The sequence below is a fragment of the Neophocaena asiaeorientalis genome, unplaced genomic scaffold (assembly GCF_003031525.2).
Source record: "Neophocaena asiaeorientalis asiaeorientalis breed wild unplaced genomic scaffold, Neophocaena_asiaeorientalis_V1.1 scaffold78, whole genome shotgun sequence".
NCBI classification, from domain to species: domain Eukaryota; kingdom Metazoa; phylum Chordata; class Mammalia; order Artiodactyla; family Phocoenidae; genus Neophocaena; species Neophocaena asiaeorientalis.
The window spans coordinates 15,654,825-15,679,292 of record NW_020175018.1 but is presented as its reverse complement, the minus strand read 5'-3'; the positions used below and the strand labels follow the sequence as shown (position 1 = coordinate 15,679,292).

Genomic DNA, 24,468 nt, shown 5'->3' with positions numbered 1-24,468 from the left:
CCCCCCCCCCCCCCCCCCCCCAGTCCTAACTGTGGTCGTTCGGACACCTCAGCCCTTCCCCTTTCAGCTTCTGTCTATCTTGTCCAGGTTTGCTTTCTTCTGACTGCAAATGTGAATGTGTTGTATAGGTGTCTTGTTTATGCTTTTTTAGACCCAAACCTTGTCATTAACCACCTCTCTACCCTTGAGAATCACTGTCTTAGAGCAATTACTTGAGGGCAGAAATCACAAATTTTTCTAGCACAAAGCAGATGCCAGGTGTCAGTGAGCATGGCACTAAGCAGAAGGAAGAGCAGTGGTTGATCACTTCAGTCACCAGTTCCGCGTGAAACATGTGTCCCGAGAGCTCTGCACACGGTAGGCCCTGTTTTATTTATCGTCTTACTTGTGCTCTGAGCCTTGTAGCTAAAGAGTCTTGCTTGGGGTGGCTGGTTGGAATTTGTCAGCTGAGACTGGTGGTCACCCCTTTCCCCCAGGTCCCCTGGCTGTGCTAATGCAGGTCTGTTCTAGGTACAGCGTTTACAAATCCGTCTCCCCATCAGGAGGGGCTTATCCTGAGGAATGTTCTGATCTGAGAGGAGACCCTCCCCTTCTGTCAGAGTCAGGATCTGCCTGCCTATCACTTCGTGTGTGCACTTGGCTCTGCTGGGCTTGCAGTCAGCCCGTCCCCCTCTTTGGCCCAAGATTTGGAGTTTCTTATCCGTTTGACTGCTTTCCCCCAGATCTTTGTCTTCCAAAACAGTGCTTCTCAAACGTGAGTGTGCTGCAGAGTTACCTGGAGGACTAGTTAAAGCCCCAGTTCCGGGGTCCCTTCCGCATAGACCTCCATTCGTTAGGTCCAGGTTGGGTGGAGAGCCAGCACTCTGAGCAGCTGCAGGTCACGGTGATGCCACCGCCGGCCGCACAGTTCCTCCCACTGCTCCTTACTCACCGTCCGGGGAGGGACTAAAACACTGTTTGGTCGTAGAATCGACTCAGTGGATTAAAAAGTGAAAGAGAATTTAAAACCTGTAGATTTTTGATATACTTCGCGTACTTGATTGCAAAATAAAATACATTTCTTACCGTGGTCAGAAAAGGTTGGAAAGCTACTGGTAAGCCTCCACCTTAGAAATGACCCACCTATTGGCGCTACACCTGTGCATGATTCTTAGTTCCAGACCCAGGTCAGGAAGCTCAACCAGTGTCCTGGTGACTTCGGGCACAGACTAGATTTGCAGTCTTGATTGCCCTACAGGACCCCTGACTTGTGGCTCCTCTTTGTCCTAGTGAGAGGGTTTCTCTACCCCGTGCTCCCCAGGGAGAAGGGTCTTTAGCGTGTCAAGTTGGTCGTAAGTGAAATAAGTTTCATGAAATATTTAGCCTTACTATCTGCAGTGCCCTCTGATATTTTGTATTCTGTTTCATGTTTTGATCCAGGAAATTGATTTGGGGACCTACTAGTGGGTTGTGACTTGCAGTAAACGTTAGCAGGAAGAGCAGACCACACATCTGCCCCGCACTGTGTAGCCAAGGCCCACTCAGCTTCGTCTCTCAAGGATGCCTTTTCACCCAAGTCAACCCTCATCCCTTTGCATTTTTCACAGCTGGATTCTGCAGTGTCTGCTTGGCTTAAAACTCCAGGGCTTCCTTCATGAATGTTTTGTGGCTATGTCAGGAAGTAAACCCTTTAATTCTTCAGCAGCTGTCTCGCTCTGCTGTGTTTTGGAGCCCTGGGTGTACAGCTTTACTTCCGTGTTAGCTGATAAACCACTTGAGGGCAGGGCCTACATTCCTGTTCAGCCACGGACCCTCTGTGGTTCCAAATGCTTAGCATCTGGCTGGTGGAAGGAGCCACGTTGTACCCCGTGGCCAGGGCCTGAGCTCGGTTTTTAATAATGTTCCACTGGAAAAGTGAATTCTGAACGCAGACAGCCGACTTTGAGAAGACATGTCTCTGCCTTCCCCTCGCCACGTGGCCTGTGCGTGTTCTTCCTCCTTGGCTTGCCGAGATGGAGGCCTTTAGACAATGGGCAGGAAGCCGCCTCCTGTGCAAAGATTTGGTCCTTTAAAAAGAACTTCAATTCTAGGACACTTAAAGGATACGGCTGCTGAGGGAGAACAAGGGAAAATGAGATGTCTTCTCAAAAAATGCACACTGTTTCCTGCTCTGAGGATTCTAGAATGAGGCAATTGGATTTTTACTAAAGGCACTCACTGGGGTGGGGTAGGTTTTTGGAGAGTTCTGAACAAGAGAGAGAGGAATGTTGTTTGGCTGAGTCCAAGATCCAGGAAGGGGGCTGGCCGCCACTGAGGAACGGTCTTTTAGAAATACATATTGTGAGGCCACTTGTTATTTATGACAGACTGTAAAGGTATAAATTCCTTGAGAACTGAGAGGCCTTTTTGACTTCAGAAAATCCCCTTTCCAATGCTTTCTAGCCAAATGTTGGCAACTCCAGCAGGCACTAAAATACGTATTCTTCAGCGACCTGTTGTTTAAAAATAGTGTCTCGGTTCCATCCGTAATCCCACCTCCCAAATTGAAAGACTCAGTGTGTAACTTTGGCCTCTCTCCCTTAGGCTAAGAGACTGTGCCTGAGATTTCATCACTGAGGGTATTTTTAGCCCAGGTGCTAGCATGGCCAGGAGGTGGCCACATCTTTGATGTGATGCTGTGAGTGAGCCGTCTTGGTCTTGGACTTTTCCAGAAGGGTGTGATTCACTTTTACAAGCAGTACTGGCCTGAAAGTCTTTTCTTCTACTCTTGTGGTGACTTGCTTCCTTGGTGATCAGAGCTGTGAACACATCTAATACGCGGCATATTCGCTGGGCTCCGGCTTAAAAAAGAGGAAGAGGAGCCCACACTGAGATGTGCATCTGAGTCGGCTGGGGTGGGGGCAGGGCAGTGGTGCTCGCAGCCCTGCACCCATGGGCACTGGATTGTTATGAGTGGGGCACACGAGCCCTCCTTCCTCTGAACCTGTACTCTGCTTCATTTGAGCCATCTTTAGGGTACTTAACTCCCTTCTCTCTCTACTAAGTTTGGAGACTGCGTGCCTGGTGTGTGAAGCTGCACCGGGTTCAGATCCAGTCTGTCCCTTGTTCCTCAGCCTCAGTTTTCCTGCCCTGGAGAGTCACTGTGAGGATTAGCTGAGACACACCCATAGAGTGCCTGGGTGGTGCTGGGCACTCCCTCCAAGCAGTGGACCCAGCGATTGCTGTGTTGCTGTTGTCGGCTTCACGTGGTGTCTGCAGTACCTTGTACACAGGGGGCCCATACATCTGACTGGAAACAAATTGGATTGGATTTCAGGCTGTAAGCTAATGAAATTCTGGCTTTAACTAAACCAGCCTGACGTCAGATTTTCGAGGCCGCTCAGAGCCTCTGGTGGGCGGTTAGACCATCTGTGGCTGAAGTAATTCATGAGCAGAGAGTAGGTGGGTGTCCCCAGCACTGGAGCGGCTGTCTCACGTTCTGTCTTCTTTGCATTTTTACTTACTATGCTGAAGTTGTCCCATGAGGAAGAAAAATGACTGGAAGCTGGTTAATACTTCTCAACCATTACTGAGGAGGGAGCCCTGGACCGGCTTTGTTCAGGAGGCCTGGGTCCTAGGCTGGCGGGAAATCAGTTCCCAGGGCCTCGGCTTCCGCTGTCAGTAGACTCAGATCCTTTCAAGTTCCCACACTTCATGGAAGCTGAGAGCCCACTGCTCACTTGGCACCTGGTGGGGAGTGGGGCCTCTGAAGCAGGGCAACCAGGACCACCTTGGTCCTTACCCCGGAGAGACTGGGATTGATCAGCGCTTGATTCTGAATGTATAGAGCGGAGTGGGGTTTGTTTTTTACCCCATGCGTGTATGAACCGACATGATAAGACGTTCTTGTGAGAACAGAGCCCTGGCCGCAGATGTATTTGAGTCACAGGAGCAGAGGGGCAGGGTCTGTCAAGGAGCAGCCGAGTAGCCTTCGCTCGTTTTGCTCCGGAGAAAATGCGCTGCCTCTGCTTGGGTGAGAGCAAAGGCTGCCTCTCCTGCATACCTGCCCCCTCCCACTCCCACCCCCATGCCTGGGAAGCCGGAAGTGCGTCTTTGGAGAAGTGGTCATTTTCAGATTCCTCTGTGGCCTTCAGAGTTTTTTGCAGCCTTTTCCAAACCAGCTCCTGTTTGCCGACTCTGATGTTTTTCATTGGTCCCCATGTGAAACGTCCAAAGCCTGTAGTCTCAGCCCTTTTTCCTGCCCTGGGGAGCAGGCTGGGTTTTCACTCGAAGCCCTGGGTTCTAGGGCGCTTCCACTGGTACCAGGAGCCGCCCTCCTCCTGAGCGGGCTGTGAGCAGCTGGAAGGGTCCTGCCTTTACTCTGCACGTCTGCATCCCAGGAGTCCTTGCTGCATTAGGACTGAGGATTTTCCTGGGTCTCCCCCACAAGATTAGGGGCTCCTTGGAGGGAGGAGCTGTGTCCTGCTCCTTTTTCTGACACCAGCACTTTGCAAATGCTTGGCATATCAATATGTATGGAATGAATGAGTGAGTAGATGAATGAGGGCGCCGTTTGTGCCTGCCTTGCATTATCTGATGCACCCTGTTTCTCTGAGGTGATAGGGAAGGGAGGGGAGTTTACAGGTGACCCTTGTCCCTTCTCTTTCTTCGAACTTTGCCCAGCGAGAAATCCCAGCAGTGTCCCTAACTGCTGGGGTTGTGACTCCCAGCTCCTTCTCCTGTTGCCTGGGAAATAAACAAGTGAACATGTGCTCACTGACAAATGCACATGTTGTTTTTCCTCTGGAAGCCCAGAGGGTGGCCTGACAAATCATGAGTTCTCGGGGGTCCCTTAGCCGGGCCTAGAGCAGCTGAAGTGGATGGAGCCGCCGTCTGCTGCAGCCGTGGTGCTGCGGTGCCCCGTGCTGGGCCTGGCGCCTCACAGACACGACTTCCTGCCCCCACCTCGGGCTGCTGGGCGGGTGACAGCGTGCTACACAGTAGGCTTCAGCTGCCTTTGAGGAACGTCGTTTGAATTCTGAACGGGCACCGGTCCTAACATCCAAGTTCCTTTGAGGGACAGAGGCTGCTTCAGACAGCTGCGTCTAAAGGACAGAGGTCAGGGTGGACCTGCTTCCTGCTGTAGCTGGGCTCCTGATGGTGTGACGAGCCCCGGCCCTGCCTGCTCTCTGCCCAGCGTGTTGGCATGTTTACGTGGAATAAACTGATCTCTCTCCCTCTCTCTCTCCTCTCTCGTCTCTAGAAATAACACTCTGGAGAAATGACTAATTTACATCTCTGGAAGTCTGTGAAGCCTGTGCCCTTAAGAATCTCTGGGTCAATTCCAAACAGTCATAGAAAAAAAATCCTTCCTTGGGAGTAGGCCACCCTGGGGACAGGCTGACCTTGAGTGGTTCACAGCACGTGTTAGGGCTACAGTTGCCTTGTCTGTGATGAGTGTCTGCGTGTTCTGAGGGTGGGAGGTGGGGGATTAGGCCCCTGTGACTTGGTTTCCTCATTTGCCAATGGGTGCTAAGAATCCTTCCCGTCCAGTGTTGATGTGAGCATGGCCCTGGGCAGGGCCTGGCTTCCAATAGGGTGTTTGAACACACAAGTTGCTGATTTAGCCACTTGATTGGGCTCCAGGAGGGAAGCAGCTCTCAATCCCAGAGGGTCCCCTTTCATCTCATGGGATATCTGTTCGTTATTTGACGAATTTTTTATAATAGGAGTAAGTGTTGGGAAAAATTTGTTTAGTGCCCTCTCTGACAGGTAGGGGTGGGAGGCCCCCCAGGAGGTCATCTCCAGGCTTTGTTCACATCAGAAGTTTACCTGGCGGAGGCTGGGCTTCTATTTAAATCCTACAGGGTACTTTAGTTTCCTGGATTCTCCTCTTTTTCTACTCTTTTCTTTTCTTTTTTTTCCAAGTTGCTGGAAGTTGAGAGGCAGTTGAGCCTCAGACAAGTAAAACTGTATCTAACAGCCCAGACAATATCACCAAGAGTCCAGCTCCTCTCGTCTCTGCTCTACCTTTCTTTTTTTTTACTACAACTTTTTTAAAATTAAAGTAAAATACACATGTAGAAAAATGCTCAAATCATAAGAGCATCGGCTCAATGAATTATCTCCTCTATTTAAAAATTCTACAGTGTTAAAAAATAATAATTGCCCATTCAGAATGGTGACAGTTATCTCAGAACATTTGGGTAACAGCAGATAACATTTATTTAATGTTTACGAAGTGCCAGTACTATGCTAAGTGACTTTACATGGTGTACTTTATTACATCCTTATAACAGCACCATGAGGTGAGGTAAGGATCATTATTCCCATTTTATAAATGAGAAAAGTGAGGCCCCAGTGGGCAACTTACTCAGAGTGACACACATTGAGAGTGTTTCACTTAGAGCTGCAGGTGGGGTGGGAATGAGTTCACAGGGCTGTCCTTGGCCATGTGTGGAGGTCAGTGTCACTCCTTCTGCCCCCAAATCATAGCAGACGACATGATGTCACTGCCAGCATGAATGCCCTTGGTCCCTGCTGCCGAAGAAAATCGGTTTGCATCGTTGGGAAGCGATGATTGTCAGAAATTCCTTCTGGTCAAACAAAGTCTACCTCCTTTGCCCTACACCTCCCGCCTTGCACAGCAAGTTTCCTCACTCTCTGTCCCTGTACCACGTGGTGGGTAGAATGAGATCCTGCAGTACCTCCACGTAGGCAGTGGTTAGTGGAGGGCCTCAGAGCCTGGAACTCACGTGCTGCCCTGAAGCCCAGCCTGGGGGTGAGGGGTCCCCCTGTGGTGGGCCCTTCTGCAGCTGCACACTGTCTGCCTTTCCGGGGGAGGCAAAGCACCCTTCAAGACCTCAGCGGCACAGTCCAGAAGCACTGGCATCCAACCAGCCCAAGGTGCTTTCTTTCAAGAGACCAGTGGACCAGCCTTCCTCACAGGGGCGCGGAGGGCCAGCCACACCCAGGACCTTGAGCTGCAGCAGTGCTGGAAATGTGTCTGGTCCAGCTGGAGACTGGATTCTGAAGACTTAGCATGAAAGAAGAAGAAGAGTAAAATGTCTTGTTGATGGTTTTTATTTAATTGCATATTGAAATTATAATATTATGGATAATTTAGGTTAGTTTAAAATCATATGTGGCTCTTGTTGTATTTCTATTAGATAGTACTGGCCCAGGGAGTCCATTGTCCTCTGGAGACCTAGATGGAGAGAGGGAAAGGTATGGTTTCTCTCTTGTCTTCTCCCTGGAAGTGGCTTGAACAACATTCTCTTAACCCAGATGACCCAAACTGAACCACCACAGCAGAGAAAGTTCTTGATTGAGTTGTCTCTGACTCACGTGTTGGCATTCCTTAGAGAATTGTATTAAAAATCAGTATAAACCGTCCTGTCTACATCACTAATCAGATATTACTCTCTGGTATTGGTTGAATATGGTAGTTGTTAGTTGTTGCAGAATTCATTCATTGATTCTTTTGTCTTTGTGTTTACTAACAATCATTTATTTATTTTCACTGTGTGCCGATTTCGGGGCTACGTGCCGGATTCCAAAATGAGTAAGATTTAATCCTGGGCCTCCAGGAAGCGTGTGCTCAGCTCTCGTCCTGCCTTGCCCTCCGCAGCAATGGAGGGAGGGTGCCCATACCTCTTCGTCCTCACCAGTGCTTAGTATTTCCTCTCTTTTCTTTTTATCCATTCTGGTGTGTGTGTGTCGTAGTATTGCTTCATGGTTTTAATTTATTGTTTCCTGATGACAAATAGAACTGAGCACCTTGTCGTCTGTTTATTGGCCATTTGGATTTCATCTTTTGTGAAGTGTCTGTTCAATTCTGAATCTGCTTTTAATCCTTACCTGTTACGCAAGTAAAGCAAAACTGGTAGCTCTGTCGGAGTTGAGCCCAGATCCACAGTGAAGCCTGGGTTCTTCTGTAGGTGGCAGGGGCCCCCAGGCCTGGTCTCTTTCCTGCACCCCACCTCTTCTGCTTGCGCCCCGAGTCTCACTCTTCGGCACAGTCCCTGCTGGCCTGCCTCCAGCTCGAGGCAGCTGCGTGGTCTCTTAGCAGGTTTTCAGTGCTTATGGCCTTTGGCCTAACAGTTCCATTTCTAGGAGCCTATCTCAGGCAGGTGCTCAGAGGGCTAAGCCTGAGGGGGTTCTTCCATGTGCTGTTGTTTGAAGGGCGAGGGCTGGGAACCGGAACCATCAGTCAGGAGGCTGGTGGCCTGCGTGTGGTTGGCCTTCCAGCAGAACATTATTCATATGGGAAAATGCCCACAGCATATCGCTCAGTTGGAAAAAGCAAGTCAGGGAGATATTTCAGCTCTGCCATACGTGGAGTTATGAGGGATTTTCACTTTCTAGATTATATATTTTCACAGTGCTTGGATTTTTATAATGAGGTTGTTTTACTTTTGTTACTGAAAAAAGAAAACAGGATATGCTTAATATTTCCATCAGCACCCACAGCAGCATCATAGCCATCAGTCGACTTCCTGAGCCAATGGGTGACATGAACAGATTTTCATGTCAGAAGAGCCTTTGGTGTTGCAGAACCAGAGAAATTATTTTCCCCGTTTTCCCTAACACGAATAGTTCTATATTAAGTAAGAAAGAGGGTCTTTTAATATGGAAGTTGTTGGAAAAAATGAAGCATCAGGTTACTTTGCGCTCTACTAGGCTGGGATTATTTTTAGCCTTTGCCATACTGAGTGTTGGCAGAGGCTTGGCGGTGTTATCCCGTAACGGTAACGGGTGCCGTGCACTGAGCCTTTGCTGTATATCGGGTCCTTTGCGAAATGCTTCACATGCAGGTTCACGCTTAACCCTCGCAACAACCACCCAGGCAGGTCGGTCCTGTGGTTATGCTTGCTCCACAGGCGAGGCACCTTCAGCTCAGAGAGGCCACGCGGAAGTGAGAACACCAACTGCCTGCTTCCAGAGCCCGCGGGCCGCCTGCCGTGCCCGCGACCCACTCACTCTCGCGCTGTCTTTGTCTTTACGTCACAGTCTGTACGATTCTAGATAAGCAAACACACCTTTAAAAATCTGAAGTCCTTATGTTTAAAATAGTTCTTCCTAATGTCCTCGTGTCACTTCTCCACTCTAGTTGTCCTTTTAACACATTTGGGAAATGGTGTGGATGAAGGAAGCGGAAGTGTGCAACCAGAACTCGTGCGCGGATGAGCGGGCATCCTTCCAGTGCCCAGCTCTGCGCCCTGCACGCCGTCGGTACGGAGGATGAGCAGCCACCGTGTCTCCCAAGGAACTGTCTCAAAGTGTTATCCACCCCAACCCTGACTTTGTGGTCCCTTGTATGGTTGATACGTAGAGACTCCTCCCATCCGAGGCGAAATTAAGCCCTGACAGAAAGCACTGCTAAGTTGGGATCCCAGCTGCTGCTGCAAATGACGTCTGAAAGGCCACTTGATGTGTACATTTGTCAGCACCAAGCAGAGATCGTTGTTAAGCCTGGCCAAGGGGCAAATTGAAAATTTAATAATGAAATACTGAACACCTGGCAGACTACTTGGAAGAAACTGGTTTGGCTTTGGTGTGTTTTTGGTTTTGCTTCAGACATGATTTTGTGAGCAGGCTACGTGCCTCTCCTCCAGCCCGTTCTCTCTCCCCCTGGGTAGAGAAGGACGTTCATCTGACAGCCTGTCTGCAGCCTGTGATGGTTGCCTGGGAGAGTGCTGCTCTTAGTAACGTCGCAGCCATTTCTACAGAAATTGATTGTGAGGTCATGTAAGCTTTCCTCCTCTGGCAGAAATGACTAGCAGATTGGTCATTGGGAGTTCCAGACCCTCCTTGGTATAAATGCCGTACTAAGTGGTGGTTAAGGGTTTTTCTTAAGTTCTATCCATGAGCTTTGAAGTTGTTCTGGCAGATTTGCTAGAACACAGTAAGATACACCAATTTAAAGCATCTCCATGGGAAGGAGGGCTTTTGTTTCCTTTGTTTAGGTATGGCCCTATCGAAAAGTGTGCAAGTCTGGCAAGCCCAGGTGTTGGGAGAGCAGCTGGGACTCAACCTTGCCCTTGGGGCTGCAGAGTGGCACAGACCCTTTGGAGAGTCATCTGGCAACATCCATGGAATGAGATGTGGTGTGTACTCTGTAGCCCAGCGGTTCTAGTCACAGAAAGCTCTTGCATGTGCTCCAGAAGGCAAGTATGAGAAGGTCCATTGCCGTGTTGTTTATAAAAGCAAAAACGCTGAAAATGACCCAGTATTCACTGGCAGGGAGGGGGTAAGTAAAACTGCTATATGTGGAACTTCACAGAACTGAAAACAAAAGCACTTATATACACTTCACCTGGCCAAACGTCAGACCTACGACTAAGTGAAAAAGCAAGAACATAGGAATATTTACAATGAAATACCATTTAAGTTAACTTCACAAACCTATACATTAAACTGTACTTATAGATATAAACTATGACAAAATATAAGGGATGAGGGACCCCTGGTGGCACAGTGGTTAAGAATCCGACTGCCAACGCGGGGACACGGGTTCAAGCCCTGGTCCGGGAAGATCCCACATGCCGCGTAGCAACTAAGCCCACGCACCACGACTACTTAGCCTGCGTGCCACAACTGCTGAACCCGTGCTCTAGAGCCCGTGAGCCACAACTACTGAGCCTGCGCTCTAGAGCCCGTGAACCACAACTCCTGAGCCTGCGCTCTACAGCCCGTGAGCCACAACTCCTGAGCCTGCGCTCTACAGCCCGTGAGCCACAACTACTGAGCCCATGTGCCACAACTACTGAGCCCGCGCTCTAGAGCCCGTGCACCACAACTACTGAGCCCGTGCACCACAACTACTGAGCCTGCGCTCTAGAGCCCACGAGCCATAACTACTGAAGCCTGCGCACCTAGAGCCCGTGCTCTGTAACAAGAGAAGCCACTGCAATGAGAAGCCTGTGCACCACAACAAAGGGTAGCCCCTGCTCGCTGTAACTAGAGAAAGCCCGTGCGCATCGACGAAGACCCATCGCAACCATAAATCAATAAATAAATAATAAAATTTTCTAAAAAATAAGGGATGGATAAGCACAAAAATCAAAACCACGGTTACCCATCGTCGGGAAGAAAGATATGATTATGACGGAGCATGTGGTGGCAGCGGTGAGATTGCTAATGTTCTGGAGCCGTGCTGTCCGGTATGGCAGCCACCAGTCTCGTGTGGCTGTTTAATTACATTCCAATAAAAACTCAGTTTCTCGGTCACACTAGGCACATTTCAAGTGCTTAATAGTCCGGTGACTGTCACGTTGGAGAGTGCAGATATTCCGTCATTGCTCACGCTTCTCTCTGATAGTCTGGGTTGGTGGAGGCATGGATTTGATGAATTTTCTGTAAGTTGTACATGTGTATGTATGAAATCTTTCCAAATTTTGTTTTAATTTCAGTACTAGAAAATATCTAAACACATACATTTACAACTTCCCAAGTGAAAAGTCAGAGAGTGGTCATTAAAGTCACCTGAAACTCTGTAGTAGTGTGAGAGCATCTCTTTAGCATTGCCCTCTACCCAAGATGATTGATACACATGAGGAATGTGACAAGAGGGGCAGGAAGTGGGGGGGGGGGTACTGTTGGCAAGGTTACCCCACCTTTGCTTCCTTCCACTCTGCTGTCACTGGTCATTATAGTGCTTTATCAGCTCTGAAACACATAGTTTGAGTGACCTTGCAAGTCTCCTGAAACCTGTGTTGCAATCTGTGTTGCTGAGCTGTTGTTTCAAGGAAAAGGTGACAAGCAGCCTCCAAGTCAAAACCTTCCCTAGTTAGTGCTGCCCTTGATTTCCAGGCTTGAGGAGGCTGGCTGTCGTTACAAAGAACCCGCTTCCTCCACATGACGTATCACATCTTGTGCTAGAGCTGGCTGCTTTGAGGCTGTTAAATACTTCAAGGAGAGAGATTTATGGGTGGATATAACACTTTCTTTAAATGCTGATGTGGATTCCCAGCTGTGCGCCAAGACTGACCAGAGTCTCAGGCTGTGCTTGGCAAAGCAGAGGTTGAGAGAGTATGTTGTGATATACTTCCTGGGCTCTGTTTGCTCTCAGGTGGAGGTGTCCTTACTTGACCCCTGGGTCATGATCAGGGGTTTTGGGGAGCCCCCATACCTTGTTTGCCTACCCTAGTTCCACCCTGGTCATGATGGCAGAGATGTGAATCTGGCCAGTCCCTCGGCCCCCTGCCTACCCATATAGCAACTCGGGGCAGTAGACCAGAGGAGGCGGAAGTTGGCTCGCCCAGCCCATGTCTCTGAACATTTTTGACCACCAAAGAAATCATGCATCCTGCCTTTACTTCCCCATTTGTGTCTCCTTTTCTTGCCCCGCTTTCAGTCTAGCTTGCCAGGGTGGAAGTCACACCTAACATCTGACTTGGGGAACCTGTCTGGCGAGGGATGTGCTGAGACTTTCGGGATGCTGAGGCCAGCATCCGAAGGAGGAGGATGGGGGCAGCGATAAAGGCAATATGGAAGGAGGCACCAGAGAGGGACACAGATGAACTTCTGGTCAGGACTGAAGGAGGAGGAGAGGGGCATGTGTAAGGCCCTCAGTCCCTCGGGATCGTGGGTCAGATGTTCAGTGCTGCAGAGTATCCTGATTCAGATCTGTAAGCAGTTGGGAAATAAGAATTCAAAGTTTGGTCAGACTTGCTCCCCATCCAAATCATATAGTTAGGTTAATTAGCTCCCTGCGTTGAGCAGGCTCTGTGTGCCCAGCACATGGCTGAGTATCTCACCACGCTGCCCACAAGCCGCATCTCATTTAACCTACATCACATCAGCCGTTTCTAGAACAATGTTATCAGCCCCATTTTCCAGACAAAGAAACTTAAGACTTGGAGAGGTGCCGCTGAAGTCTGTTAACTCAAACAGACTGACTGCAAAGCTCACCCTCTTAACTACCACATGAATTATTAGACTGGTCACATCATTTCAAAGTATAAAGAAGGAAGTATGAACTGTACATGGGGCCCACCCTGCTTGGGTGGGGAAGGGGAAGAGGGGAGCTGGAGCAATCACACCATCCCAGTTTACCTGCTTTGAATCCCAGGGGTGATACAGCGTTTGAGGACTGGTGCTGAGAGCCCCTCCGACCCTGCGTTGAGCCGTTCCAGGTGAGGAGAGAGGTGCATGAGCTTCCTGTGGATTTGTGTCCACACTGGGGCTCTAAGAAGGGCTTTCTGCAGTTCTGGCCAGCAGACAGACAGCTGTGAAGCTGTGTTTGGTTTGACTCCACTTGTGAACGAAGGTCAGGCCCTGGCTTTTTCTCTTTGGTCCAGAGTGCAGTGGGTTCCTAGATAATTGCAAAGGGCAGACCGTTTATCTGACCCTGCCTGCCACCTGGAAGGTCTTTGACAGAAGAACTGAACTTCGGCCCTATTAAGTCATAGGCAACACTAGTAGACACAGTGACATACCTGTAATACGAGGTGCTGTGTCATTTATTGGGAAGGTTTTTTGTTTTTTGGTTTTTTCATACTTAATTGCTGGGAAAATTGAAAGGGAGTGTATTTTTTATTTTAAAAATACAGATAGGGGACTTCCCTGGTGGTGCAGTAGTTAAGAATCTGCCTGCCAATGCAGGGAACGTGGGTTTGAGCCCTGGTCTGGGAAGATCCACATATCGCGGAGCAGCTAAGCCCGTGAGCCACAACTGCTGAGCCCACACTCCACAACTACTGAGCCCACGCACTGCAACTCCTGAAGCCCGCGTGCTGCAACTGCTGAAGCCCACACACCTAGAGCCCACGCTCCACAAGAGAAGCTACTGCGATGAGAAGCCCGCGCACAACAATGAAGAGTAGCCCCCGCTCACCACAACTAGAGAAAGCCTGCGCGCAGCAACAAAGACCCAATGCAGCCAAAAAAAAAAAATATAGATACTTCTTTTTCCGTTGCATAGGATCACGTTCTCCCTAATTTTCAATCAATTTCAAGTATTTCCTGTGAATTTCTGACATTGCCTAAAGAAGCAGTCCTTTTTGTGGGGTTTTTTTTTTTTTGGCTCCATTCGGTCCTTGTTGCTGCACGTGGGCTTTCTCTTTTGCAGCAAGCAGGGGCTACTCTTCGTTGTGGTGCCCAGGCTTCTCATTGCGGTGGCTTCTCTTGTTGTGGAGCGCGGGCTCTAGGTGCGTGGGCTTCAGTAGTTGTGGCACACAGGCTTCAGTAGTTGTGGCTCGAGGGCTCTAGAGTGCAGGCTCAGTAGTTGTGGCGCATGGGCTTAGTTGCTCCGCAGCATGTGGGATCTTCCCGGACCGGGGCTCGAACCCGTGTCCCCTGCATTGGCGGGCGGATTCTTAACGACTGCACCACCAGGGAAGCCCTCGTGGGGTATTTTTTCGTTGGTTGGTTTGTTCATTTGTTGAATTAATGTTTCCTGAGCATCTTCTATGGGCCAGGTACCATGTTAGCACTGGAGATGCAGGCTTGAACAAGGCAGGTACAGCCTTCAGCGAGTTTGCATTCTTGTGAGGAGATAAACACATAAATAAATAATTCGATAAGATGGTTTCAAACACTAGAAAGTGCTGTGGTAAATGGCGGGTGGTAAATGAAGGAAGGCTGCTCACTGGGTTAGTTTTTCTTAACAGCTTCATTGAGATATAATTCACATAACATGACTCCTTTAAAGTGTAGAATTCAAGTTTTTTTTTATAGTAATTCACTGGGTTGTATAATGGTCACCAGATGCTAATTTTAGAACACTTTTAATCCCCCACCAAAAGAAACCTCTTACTCACTAGCAGCCCCTCTGCGTCCCTCTCCACTCTCTTCAGTCTTAGGCAACCATTAATCTACTTTCTATCTCTATAGATTTGCCTGTTCTGGACATTTCAGATATATGGAGTCATACACTGTGTGGTCTTTGTGACTGGCCTCTTTCACTTAGCATAATGTTTTCAAGATTCATCCACGGTATAGCATATCAGTACTTCACTTAAGTGTAATTTTATGCCTAAGTATTTTATTCTTTTTGATGATTGTGAATGGAAGCTTTTTAGCCATTCGTTTTTTATATGTTCCTTGCTAATGTATAGAAATACTGATTTTTGTATATGATCTTGCATGTGATTTTGTATATCATCTTGTATCCTGTGAGCCCACTAAATTTGTTTATTAGTACTAGTAGTTTCTTAGTGGATTGCTTGGGATTTTTCATATACAAGATTATGTCATCTACAAATAGAGATAGTTTTATATCTTCCTTTCCAATCTGGATGGCTTTTATTGGAGTAAGAGAGTACAAAATTGAATGACAGTAGTAAGAACGGACACCCTCATCTTGTTCCTGATCTTGGCGAGAAAACACTTAGTCTTTCACTGTGTCCCCGAGGGTTTCAAACACCTTAGTTCTGTTTCAGTCTCCACTGCCAGCTCTGAGGCCTTACCCATGTCACTTGTTGCAGTTCCCTAAACCAGAAAACGAGAAGTTTGATTCAAAAGGGCCCTTCCTTTCCAGTTCTTACATTCGGCACTTCTGTGATTCTACTTTGGTATTCTTTCATCTTAGCTGGTTCCCTTGGACATTGGTTAGATCATCAGACAAACTCTATAAGGACACTTGGAAGTATTTTCACGTTCATTTTCCAAAGCCATTTTGACTGCTTTCAACCCAGACTAGATGGAAATTGCAAAAATTGAAACATGCAAGCAGAAATGGTTAATGGATCCATATTTCCTTTTCTTTGTAACCCTGAACAGCTAGGGAGAAAGATTTGTTTGAGGACGGTGATCATTTCCACAAAAGGTCAAAGAACCACAGCTTCTTCCCACTGTACCTCTAAAAATCATTACCTTCTTTGTTTTCAGACTCTCAGCGTTCTCATCTCTCCTCCTTCACCATGAAGCTGATGGACAAATTCCACTCACCCAAAATCAAGAGAACGCCATCAAAGAAGGGAAAACCAGCTGAGGTGTCTGTGAAGATTCCAGAGAAGCCTGTGAACAAAGTAAGCTGACTCTCTAGGTGTTTCTCCTGGCCTTCACCTGCTTTGAGCAATGAGTTTGTGCTGTTTTTTAAGTTTATCCCCTGGGGATGGAACTTTCAGTACAGAACAGCTATTCCGTAGCATTCCACGGCTCCAGGCGGAGCTTTCATTGTCCCTGTGGAATATGAACCTTTAGGATGGTTGAGTGTCTCTCCTGTTAATCAGGGTCAAGCTTGGTTGGCTAGAGCAGTTCTTTTCCAGCTGTGTCATCCTCTGGGCATTTAAAACAGCTCAGCTCGTCATGTTCACACTCCAGGATGCTGCCTCTGTGCCCCAGAGAGGCCCACGTTGCCCACATGTACTCTCTCTCTCACACACAGACACACACACACACACACACACATACACGCACGCACGCACACACACATATTCGTGATGTCCAGAACATCCATCATTCGGCTTTAGGGCCCATGCTCTGAAACTTGCTAAACCCTTGAAACCCAGCCAAAGATGTCCTCAAACACCAGTAACCTCAGCAGGGCCAGTCAAGCCAGATGTGTTGGAACAGCTGTTGGTTTTCATCAACCCTTCCCTTCAGCCTAAAACGGCCATTTCAAGCTCTGTAGGAATCCAGGTTTCCTCTCTTCCAGGAGGCAACAGACAGATTTCTACCAGAGGGCTACCCTATCCCCTTGGATCTGGAGCAGCAGGCAGTAGAATTTATGTCCACCAGTGCTGTGGCTTCCAGGTCTCAAAGGCAGAAGGTCAGTGTGATGTTAAGAACAATTGGGTTTGCCTTGCCCTCTACTGCAGAATCCTGGCCCATGGTTTTGGGGATGGAAAAAAAATCTATTGCAATATCATTGTGTTCAGCTGGGTGGCAACTGTGGGCTTAATTGTTCAGGAAACAGTCCAAGGAGCCTTGGATAAATGTAAGAGTTTATCCAAGCCCCCATGGCCTTTGGAGAGAGCTCAGTACTCCATGGCGAAAGCTCTGGGATTTTGGGGATTGGTTTGGGTGTGCTGCTTGGGTCCAACGGGTTCGGGGGAAGCGGGTGAGTCTCATCTCTTAAGACCAGCTGTTCTTTCCTTGAGTTGCTAAGATGATCTGGATAGTTGTGAAAAGGAAGGGCATCTACAGTGTAAGGTACTCTGTTAACTGTCTCCCGAGACTCGTGAGTGTGATGATACTGTGCGGAACCAGCGCTCTCAGAGCCAGGGACACCTTTTGTGCCGCTAACACGCACCAAGCCTTTTTTTAGCCCCATGTTATGTGCTTTACACTCGTTCTCTCACTTAATTCTCATTATAACCCTGGAAGGTGGAAACTTATCTTGCAGAAAAGGAAGCTGGGAGTATGGAGATATTAAACGTTTGCGCAAAGTCACACAAAGAGTAGTGATGCTGAGATTTGAACACAGGCCATCTGACATCAAGTCGAAACTCTCTCGATGCTACAGTTACTCTTTATGAAAGTCAATTTATTTTTTAGTATCTAAGAAATGTAATGTTAGCTCCCACACGTAACTGAACATAAAAACAAAATTAAACTCAGCAGTGTAAGATAGACAAGCCTCGTAGATAAGTAGATTCTGAACCCTTCAGTGACTGTCCACAGTGTAGTTTGTAGAACTGTTGTCACAGCTGTCAATTTAATGCCACTAGTAAACACTACCCTGTTATATAAACACATAACTCTTGAATTTTACAGTGTATCTACTTTTGTTTTTATGTTGACCAGCAGAATATCTTAAAAGTCTAGTTAAAAGTGGAGAAAATAGGTTTTAAGTCCAAAGTCTTTGTTGAATAATCGTTTTTCCTGCCCCATCTGTTAAGGAAAAGAGGCTATAGAGAGCAAGAATGAAATATATGGTGTTTGCCAGATTGATCTAAATTCCAGATTGAAGAAGAGTAATAAAGTGGAAGATTTGGTCTGTACCACAATTATTTTTTATTGCAATCTGTTTAGCAACCGCTTGGAACTGGGTTTTATATTAAATGCCAGGAAGAGTGTCACTTGTCATCTGACACTAGTCCAGGCAGCCCGGAGTAAAATGATTTACTAACCACTGTGTTTTGCTAGTGAACTCTGATAAGAAACTCTTTCAGCCGCTCACTTCTTGGAATTTTTTCCCCCTTTCTTCATCACTCCGAGAGAGGTCATAGGGGAAATTTGATGCTCAAGTACCCTTTCCTTAGTGGGGGTTTCTGCAAACTCCAGGGGACATTTGGCAATGTCTGGAGACATTTTTGGTTGTCACAACTAGGAGATTGAAGCAGGTGCTACTGGCATCTGTTGGCTGGAGGCCAGGGATGCTGGTAAACATCATACAATACAGAGCACAGCAACCCTGCCTCCCCCCACACCCCAACAAAGGATTTTCTGTCCTAAAATGTCAGTGCCATGGCTGAGAAACTGTTCTCTGGGAAGGAGCTATAGATGTGATCTTCACCCAGGGAAGAGTGTTACCCTGGTTTCTGGTCATTGCCCTTTAAGAAGGGTTGAATTACTGTGCTCTGCCCCAGGCCACCTGCATGAGACAAAGTGAGTATAAACCCATGGTGGAGGCCCACAGTCAGAACAGGAAGTGTTGGGGAATCTGCCAGGGTGTGTGAACTTAGCCGACTCTGTCATTTGCCATCATCCTTAATTATCACTTACTAGCTGTCTTACGACTTAGTATTTCCATATATATTCTCATTTTCCCCAGGTTATTACATGGGAAATTGCAACTCAGGTAGACAGAAATAGATTTGGATCCATCTACAACTTACCACAGGTCTCTCTTTGCCCAGGCCCTATCCTGGGTGATTTCACGCGCCGTCTTACTTACTCCTCACCTTGACCATGTGCACAAGCTTTCACTCTTCCCAGTATACAGAGAGTGTGGGCTCTGGCCCAAGTTTTCTTAATCAAAATCTCTTTCTCCCTTAATTTTATGAAGTGCTTCCATATGCATTCTCACCCAGCCCCCCGCACGAACCTGTTTAGAGCACCCAGGGCAGGCGTTTTTCTCCCCGTTTTGCAGATGAGGAGCCTGAAGCCCAGCAGTGCCTTTGGGTCGAGGCCCTTCCCCAGCACCGCTGGCCTCATGTAGTTTCCAGGTTTGTCTGCACCAGTGGTGGCATCTAACCCCTGACGCAGGAGCTGGTGTGCAGGTGGATGCAGCTGCCTCTCTGAGGCCTCGGCCTCAGGTTCCCTGTTCCTGGGGGTGTTCGGTCTGGGTGTCTCATTATAAACTCTTCCGACTGCTGGCTGTGTTTTGCGAGAAGCCATAGTTTAACAGCTGATGGGCTAGGGGAATGCACAGCGTTCAGAGGCCATTAATTCTGGGAGTGGAATTTGCTGGAGAGTTAATGGATGAAACCTGACTCTGCTAGGTTGTCGGCTCCTTTATTAGGAGCCCAGGGCAGCCCCGCTCTTCAGTGGCTCATTTGATCTCTCTGCAAATGACAGGAGAGTTCTCTTTTTTTCTGTGAAGTGCCTTGCCGCTTTTGGACGGCTCCCATCTCCAGATTAGCCCCTTTCTCCCTAGCAAACCTCGTGACACATTTTCTTAAAACGTTTCCTGCTTCCCCCCCACGTTTTGTCACTGCTGGCTCCTTGCACGTCCTGATGTGCTGAGATGGCAGTGTCGTAGCCAGAGTCCTCTTGCTCAACTGGCCAGAGTGGTTTTAGTCACATTTGATGTCTGCAAGGCACCATGAGTTCCTTCATACTGAGGTTCCTCTCAGCCCTGTGTAGGCCATGGCGAAGCAGAGCGCTCTGGGCCACGAGATGGAGAAGTAAGTGCCTGGCTCTTGGAAACACACAGTAAATAAACGTGTCAGGTAGTGAGAAGAGAAAAATAAGTGACAGCAAAGAGGCCACAGTGTTGGAGATGGAGAAGGGGTGTCTTTTTCCTCCCTTGGAGAAATATATCATGGTGGTCTACAGGGTACCTCTTGGGAAGTGCCCCCATTGAGACAGATCAGATCGGGTTTTTGAAAGTTGTCTGACGAAAGGAGCTAATTACTTCTTGATTCCATTTATATATTTTTCCTTTGATATTCCCATAAAATCCACTATTGAAATTTTTTATTTAAAATGACATTCCTCATTATTTTAAAAGAGCTGGTGTTCAGAATCATAATCACTTTTCATCGTGTATCACTTTTTTATATATTTATATAGTTGGTTTGTTGTTTTTTGCGGTACGCGGGCCTCTCACTGCTGCGGCCTCTCCCGTTGCGGAGCACAGGCTCCGGACGCGCAGGCTCAGCGGCCATGGCTCACGGGCCCAGCCGCTCCGCGGCATGTGGGATCTTCCCGGACCAGGGCACGAACCCGTGTCCCCCGCATCGGCAGGCGGACTCTCAACCTCTGCGCCACCAGGGAAGCCCTTATATAGTTTTAAATCTACTTTTTCTAGAAATTATCTTCTTGTTCTCGGTAGTTTTTATTTGAATATTCTCTGGACCTCAAAGAGCCCACAGGTGGCAGTTTTCCTCATACGTACCACTCTTAATTTGCCCTGGACGTGTAATCAATTCTACTTGAGTAGATTATCCATTTTTGGATTTATCCATTTTATAGATTATTCTTGATCTCCCTTTCCCTGCCAGCCAGCTGGGACCTGGGTTGTTGACATTAGGGTCAGTATAAGGAGAGGTTGGAGAAAGAAACCAGAGGGGTGTGTTTATCCACTGTCTGTGCATTCAAGGTATCCCACAGTCAAGGAGAAAAGATTTGGGTGTGGTTATGTGAGTGCTGGGAAGTACAGGACTCTGTGTTTTATTTTCCTCCTAGGTGGGCTTTCCTCAGGGGCAGAGGGACCCTGTGTGCTGTTAGCACATATGCTGCAGGAGTAGTGATTGAATCGTTGCCATCTGTCCAGCTTCTTCACCTTTTCACCCCAGCACGTCCCGCCCCTTCTAACCCTAGGGTTTCCAGGTCCTTTGGGAGAGCCATATCATTTCATTGAGAGGGGCTGCGTCTCTGGTCAAATGTGGGAATCTAGTGAGGAGTCCTGGGAGAGTGGATTTTGAGCACTAATGCCTCTGACCAGTCTTACACAGCCCCTAGGACCTTGAAAGGCCTTGATTTGACTTACTGGATAGATACACACGTTGGGACTTAACTGTTGGTTCTGTAAGCATCCTGCAGCCATCAGCAAATTAGTCCTCACTACACTGACTGAGTTTAGTGGTGATATCTCAGTGTGATTGAGGCGGAGACCCCAGGGCAAATCAGTCTCTGTCCGGGGAGGGAATTAGGAATATCTAAACAACCTTTCTCAGTCAGCCCCTTCTTCTTCCTTCAAGTCTAGCCTCTGTATCCTGATTGCAATCCTTAGAAAAACAATTTGGCTTGCTTTCTGCGGCAAGAAGCCTTTTCCATTGGTGTCAATCTCAAACTAGTTTGCAGGAAATTTTATTTTATTTATTTTAAAATTGCTCCCTTTAATCTCTCTCCTCCCTCCTTACTCTTAACGTTTCCTTTCAGAACCTGAGCTGGCTGGAAGAGAAAGAGAAGGAGGTTGTCAGTGCCTTGCGCTACTTTAAGACCATTGTGGACAAAATGGCTATTGATAAGAAGGTACTGGAGATGCTTCCAGGGTCTGCCAGCAAGGTGCTGGAGGCCATCTTACCCCTGGTGCAGAGCGACCCTCGAATTCAGCACAGGTGAGTTGCTCTGGGCTGTGTCAGAGCAGTGGAGGCCTAGTGGCACCTTGGTTCAGGAGCATTTCACACTCAGTGTTTCTAGGACCAGTGAGGAGTGCCAGGAGGAAAAGGAGCCCTCCCACGCCCTGCCCCCACCGCTACCCCACGGCTATCGCTTGGTATTCTTCCAAGGTTGAGGTCATCATTGTTACTCATGAGGCCTCAACACTGAGGAAGATCGCCACCATTGCTAGGGATGTAGCCACAGTGTAAGTCTGTGGTTATTTTTTCGTACTAGCCAGCTCATTGGCAATAATCACATTGATTTGGACCCATTTTTCCCAGTACCCTATGTTAACCATAGTTTATTATGACATTAAATCCTGCCAATATCTAACCTATTGGAGACCTTGGCTGCTTAGATTATTAGGCCAAAAGAGGTAGAGAAGAATCCCATTAGAGCATGGATTAGTGAAACATTTAATTGTATCAAGCCAGGTCCTCCCAAACAGCACCTGGATTCATTGGAAGCCAGGTACGGAAGTGTAGTCAGCTTTTGTGGAGTAATGCTTTTATTGCTAGAGTTCGTTTTCCTCTGAAAGGTTAGTGAGCGGCTTGCCCCTGTGTTTGTTGTTAAATACAGAAAGGAAAGCAGTATTAAATGTAATCTTCAGCGAGAGCCTATCAGGAGCTTCTTCCTGAGAGGCTGTCAGATGCCTGCTGGCTTTGTTTTTCTTCCCTGGTACCTGTTCGGGATAAACATCTCTCTGTTTCAGTTCCTCAAGATGGTTTAGTGTCCTTGCAGCCCCATGAGGCTAAGCTTTTGTAAACTGCTTTCAGAACTTGACAGTGAAGTGCATAGTTTTCTTCTTCTGGGAGATAAAACAGTATCTTTATTTCCAAGAAGCTCTCTGCCCTGGAGCTTCTGCTGACCCCTGTGGATGGTGGTCTTTTGGCTGGAAGCTCACTGAAGCCACTTGGCGGGGAAGGATAAGGCGTTGGTAGGGCTTTCCCCTGCTCTGTCTTCACGTTCCAGGCCAGGCTGCTGTCATGTACAGGAAGCCTCTGAGGAAGCGAGTCCCTTTGGCGCCTTGTTCAGTTGCTCCACATGGAGGACTCTGTGAGACCAGCACCACGCTTTTCCAATAGGTAGCCCAGTGCCCAGCTTGTAGACAGGCCCGGTGCTGTTCTCCTTTGAGGGAACGTGCTTAACGGTATGCTGGGTTTCAGACGCACAGGTAGCTCTTATGAAATGCTCTCATACACTTCTCATGGGACAGGCCTACCGTGGGAGAGTTCAGATCTGAAAGAATCAGCGCCCCCACTGTACGACAGTGCCGATTTGATGGTACCGAGTGGAAGCTCTGTTTGACTTTGAAGGAGGGAGACTTACAAGAGAGTTTCACTTCCTGGGGGAGGATATGCTGCAGCTGGACCTGAAGGAAGGGCAGGATTTGAATGGGCAGTGGGGGCGGGAGAAGGAGAAGAGCAAAGGAACTGAGGCCAGCGGGCACAGTGTGCCCGGCAGGGACGAGACCAGCCGTCCTGTGAGCAGAGTGTGATCACACCAGGGCGCCGACTGGCGGCGCTGTGGGAAATGAGGGCGGATCCCCTCACGTGCCAGGCCTCTTTGGGAGCGTCCAGGACAGTCACCTTCACTGAGCCCTGTAACAGCGTTGACAGGGCGCTGCTGCTAGGACTGTCGCTTCCTGCAGTGTCAGCCAGCAACTCTGCTTGGGAAGTTACTTTCTAGACATGCAGGCTCTGGAAGAATTGACCGAGTAATAGGACAATGGTCTGGGGCATTTTTTTGTCCATGGGGAGGTTTTATAATTACTTTATAGTTGACAAAAATTACTTGCTGTCTATAACAGTTTTCTAGAGGGGAAAGGAGAAATGCCTGGGTGTGGCCATAAGGAATAATGATTTCTTTTTTTTTCTTTGTAGTCCTTTGGCTAATACCCTTTAAGGGATTTGTTCCTCCTGAAATTCTTCCAAAGCCCGTTGATGATACTTTTATTGATCTCCCTGAGATGATCTAAAATGCTCCTCAAATGTTTCTTTTAGCTTCCTTCCATCATCTCATCCTCCTGTGCATTTGTTAGCTGAGAGGGTGTTTTCCTGCCTCTTCTCTGTGGGTTGGGCCCTAGCAGGTAGGCTCTTCGCCACGCTCCCCTAGGTTCCAAGGGCAGTGGTGACGGACCTGTGAACAAGCAGCTGGCTGTTCAGTGTGGGCAGTGAATGGAGGCTTTTCCTGGTGGTGGAACATTCAGAGATGTTTGAGAGCAGGGTCGCTGCTTGCCCTCAGTGCAGACAGCTTTGCTCCATTTCAGAAACAGACCAACGACTGGTCCGCTGGACATTTTGATGGTACAAGACCCTCCTTCCTTTTTTAATGTCCTTCCCGTGACAGTAAGACACAGGAATATTCTTCTTGCAAGCTCACAATGTGAAGGGTGGACACAATTACCAACATTTTTAGGTGCTTTCAGGGAAATGTTAACATCCAGTGCAGGTAGGAATTAAGTATCACGTAAAAGTGACCCCTCCCACCTCTTTCATTTAATAATTGCGGGTGGGAGGCCACAGTCTTTGTTTCAAGAGGCCTAGCCTGGGGGCTTCCCTGGTGGCGCAGTGGTTGAGAGTCCGCCTGACGATTCAGGGGACACAGGTTCGTGCCCCCGCCCGGGAAGATCCCACATGCCGCGGAGCGGCTAGGCCCGTGAGCCATGGCCGCTGAGCCTGCGCGTCCGGAGCCTGTGCTCTGCGACGGGAGAGGCCACAACAGTGAGAGGCCTGCGTACCACAAAAAAAAATAAAATTAAATTAAAAAAAGAAAAAAATAATTATTATTTTGCTTTTTATTTTAATAACTTTTAAAAATCTCTTTCTTTCTTTCCTTTCTTTCTTTCTT

At 48.1% G+C, this 24,468-nt stretch overlaps 1 protein-coding gene across 1 annotated transcript in view; it reads left to right on the top strand.

Moving 5' to 3' along the window:
* RAPGEF1 (Rap guanine nucleotide exchange factor 1) overlaps nucleotides 1–24,468 on the top strand; it is a 116,697-nt gene that overhangs the window by 29,285 nt on the left and 62,944 nt on the right. The window contains exons 2-4 of the mRNA XM_024762754.1: nucleotides 15,793–15,932; nucleotides 16,562–16,675; nucleotides 21,397–21,575. Coding sequence (XP_024618522.1) covers nucleotides 15,793–15,932; nucleotides 16,562–16,675; nucleotides 21,397–21,575 — 433 coding nt within the window. The remainder of the gene's footprint in view (nucleotides 1–15,792; nucleotides 15,933–16,561; nucleotides 16,676–21,396; nucleotides 21,576–24,468) is intronic.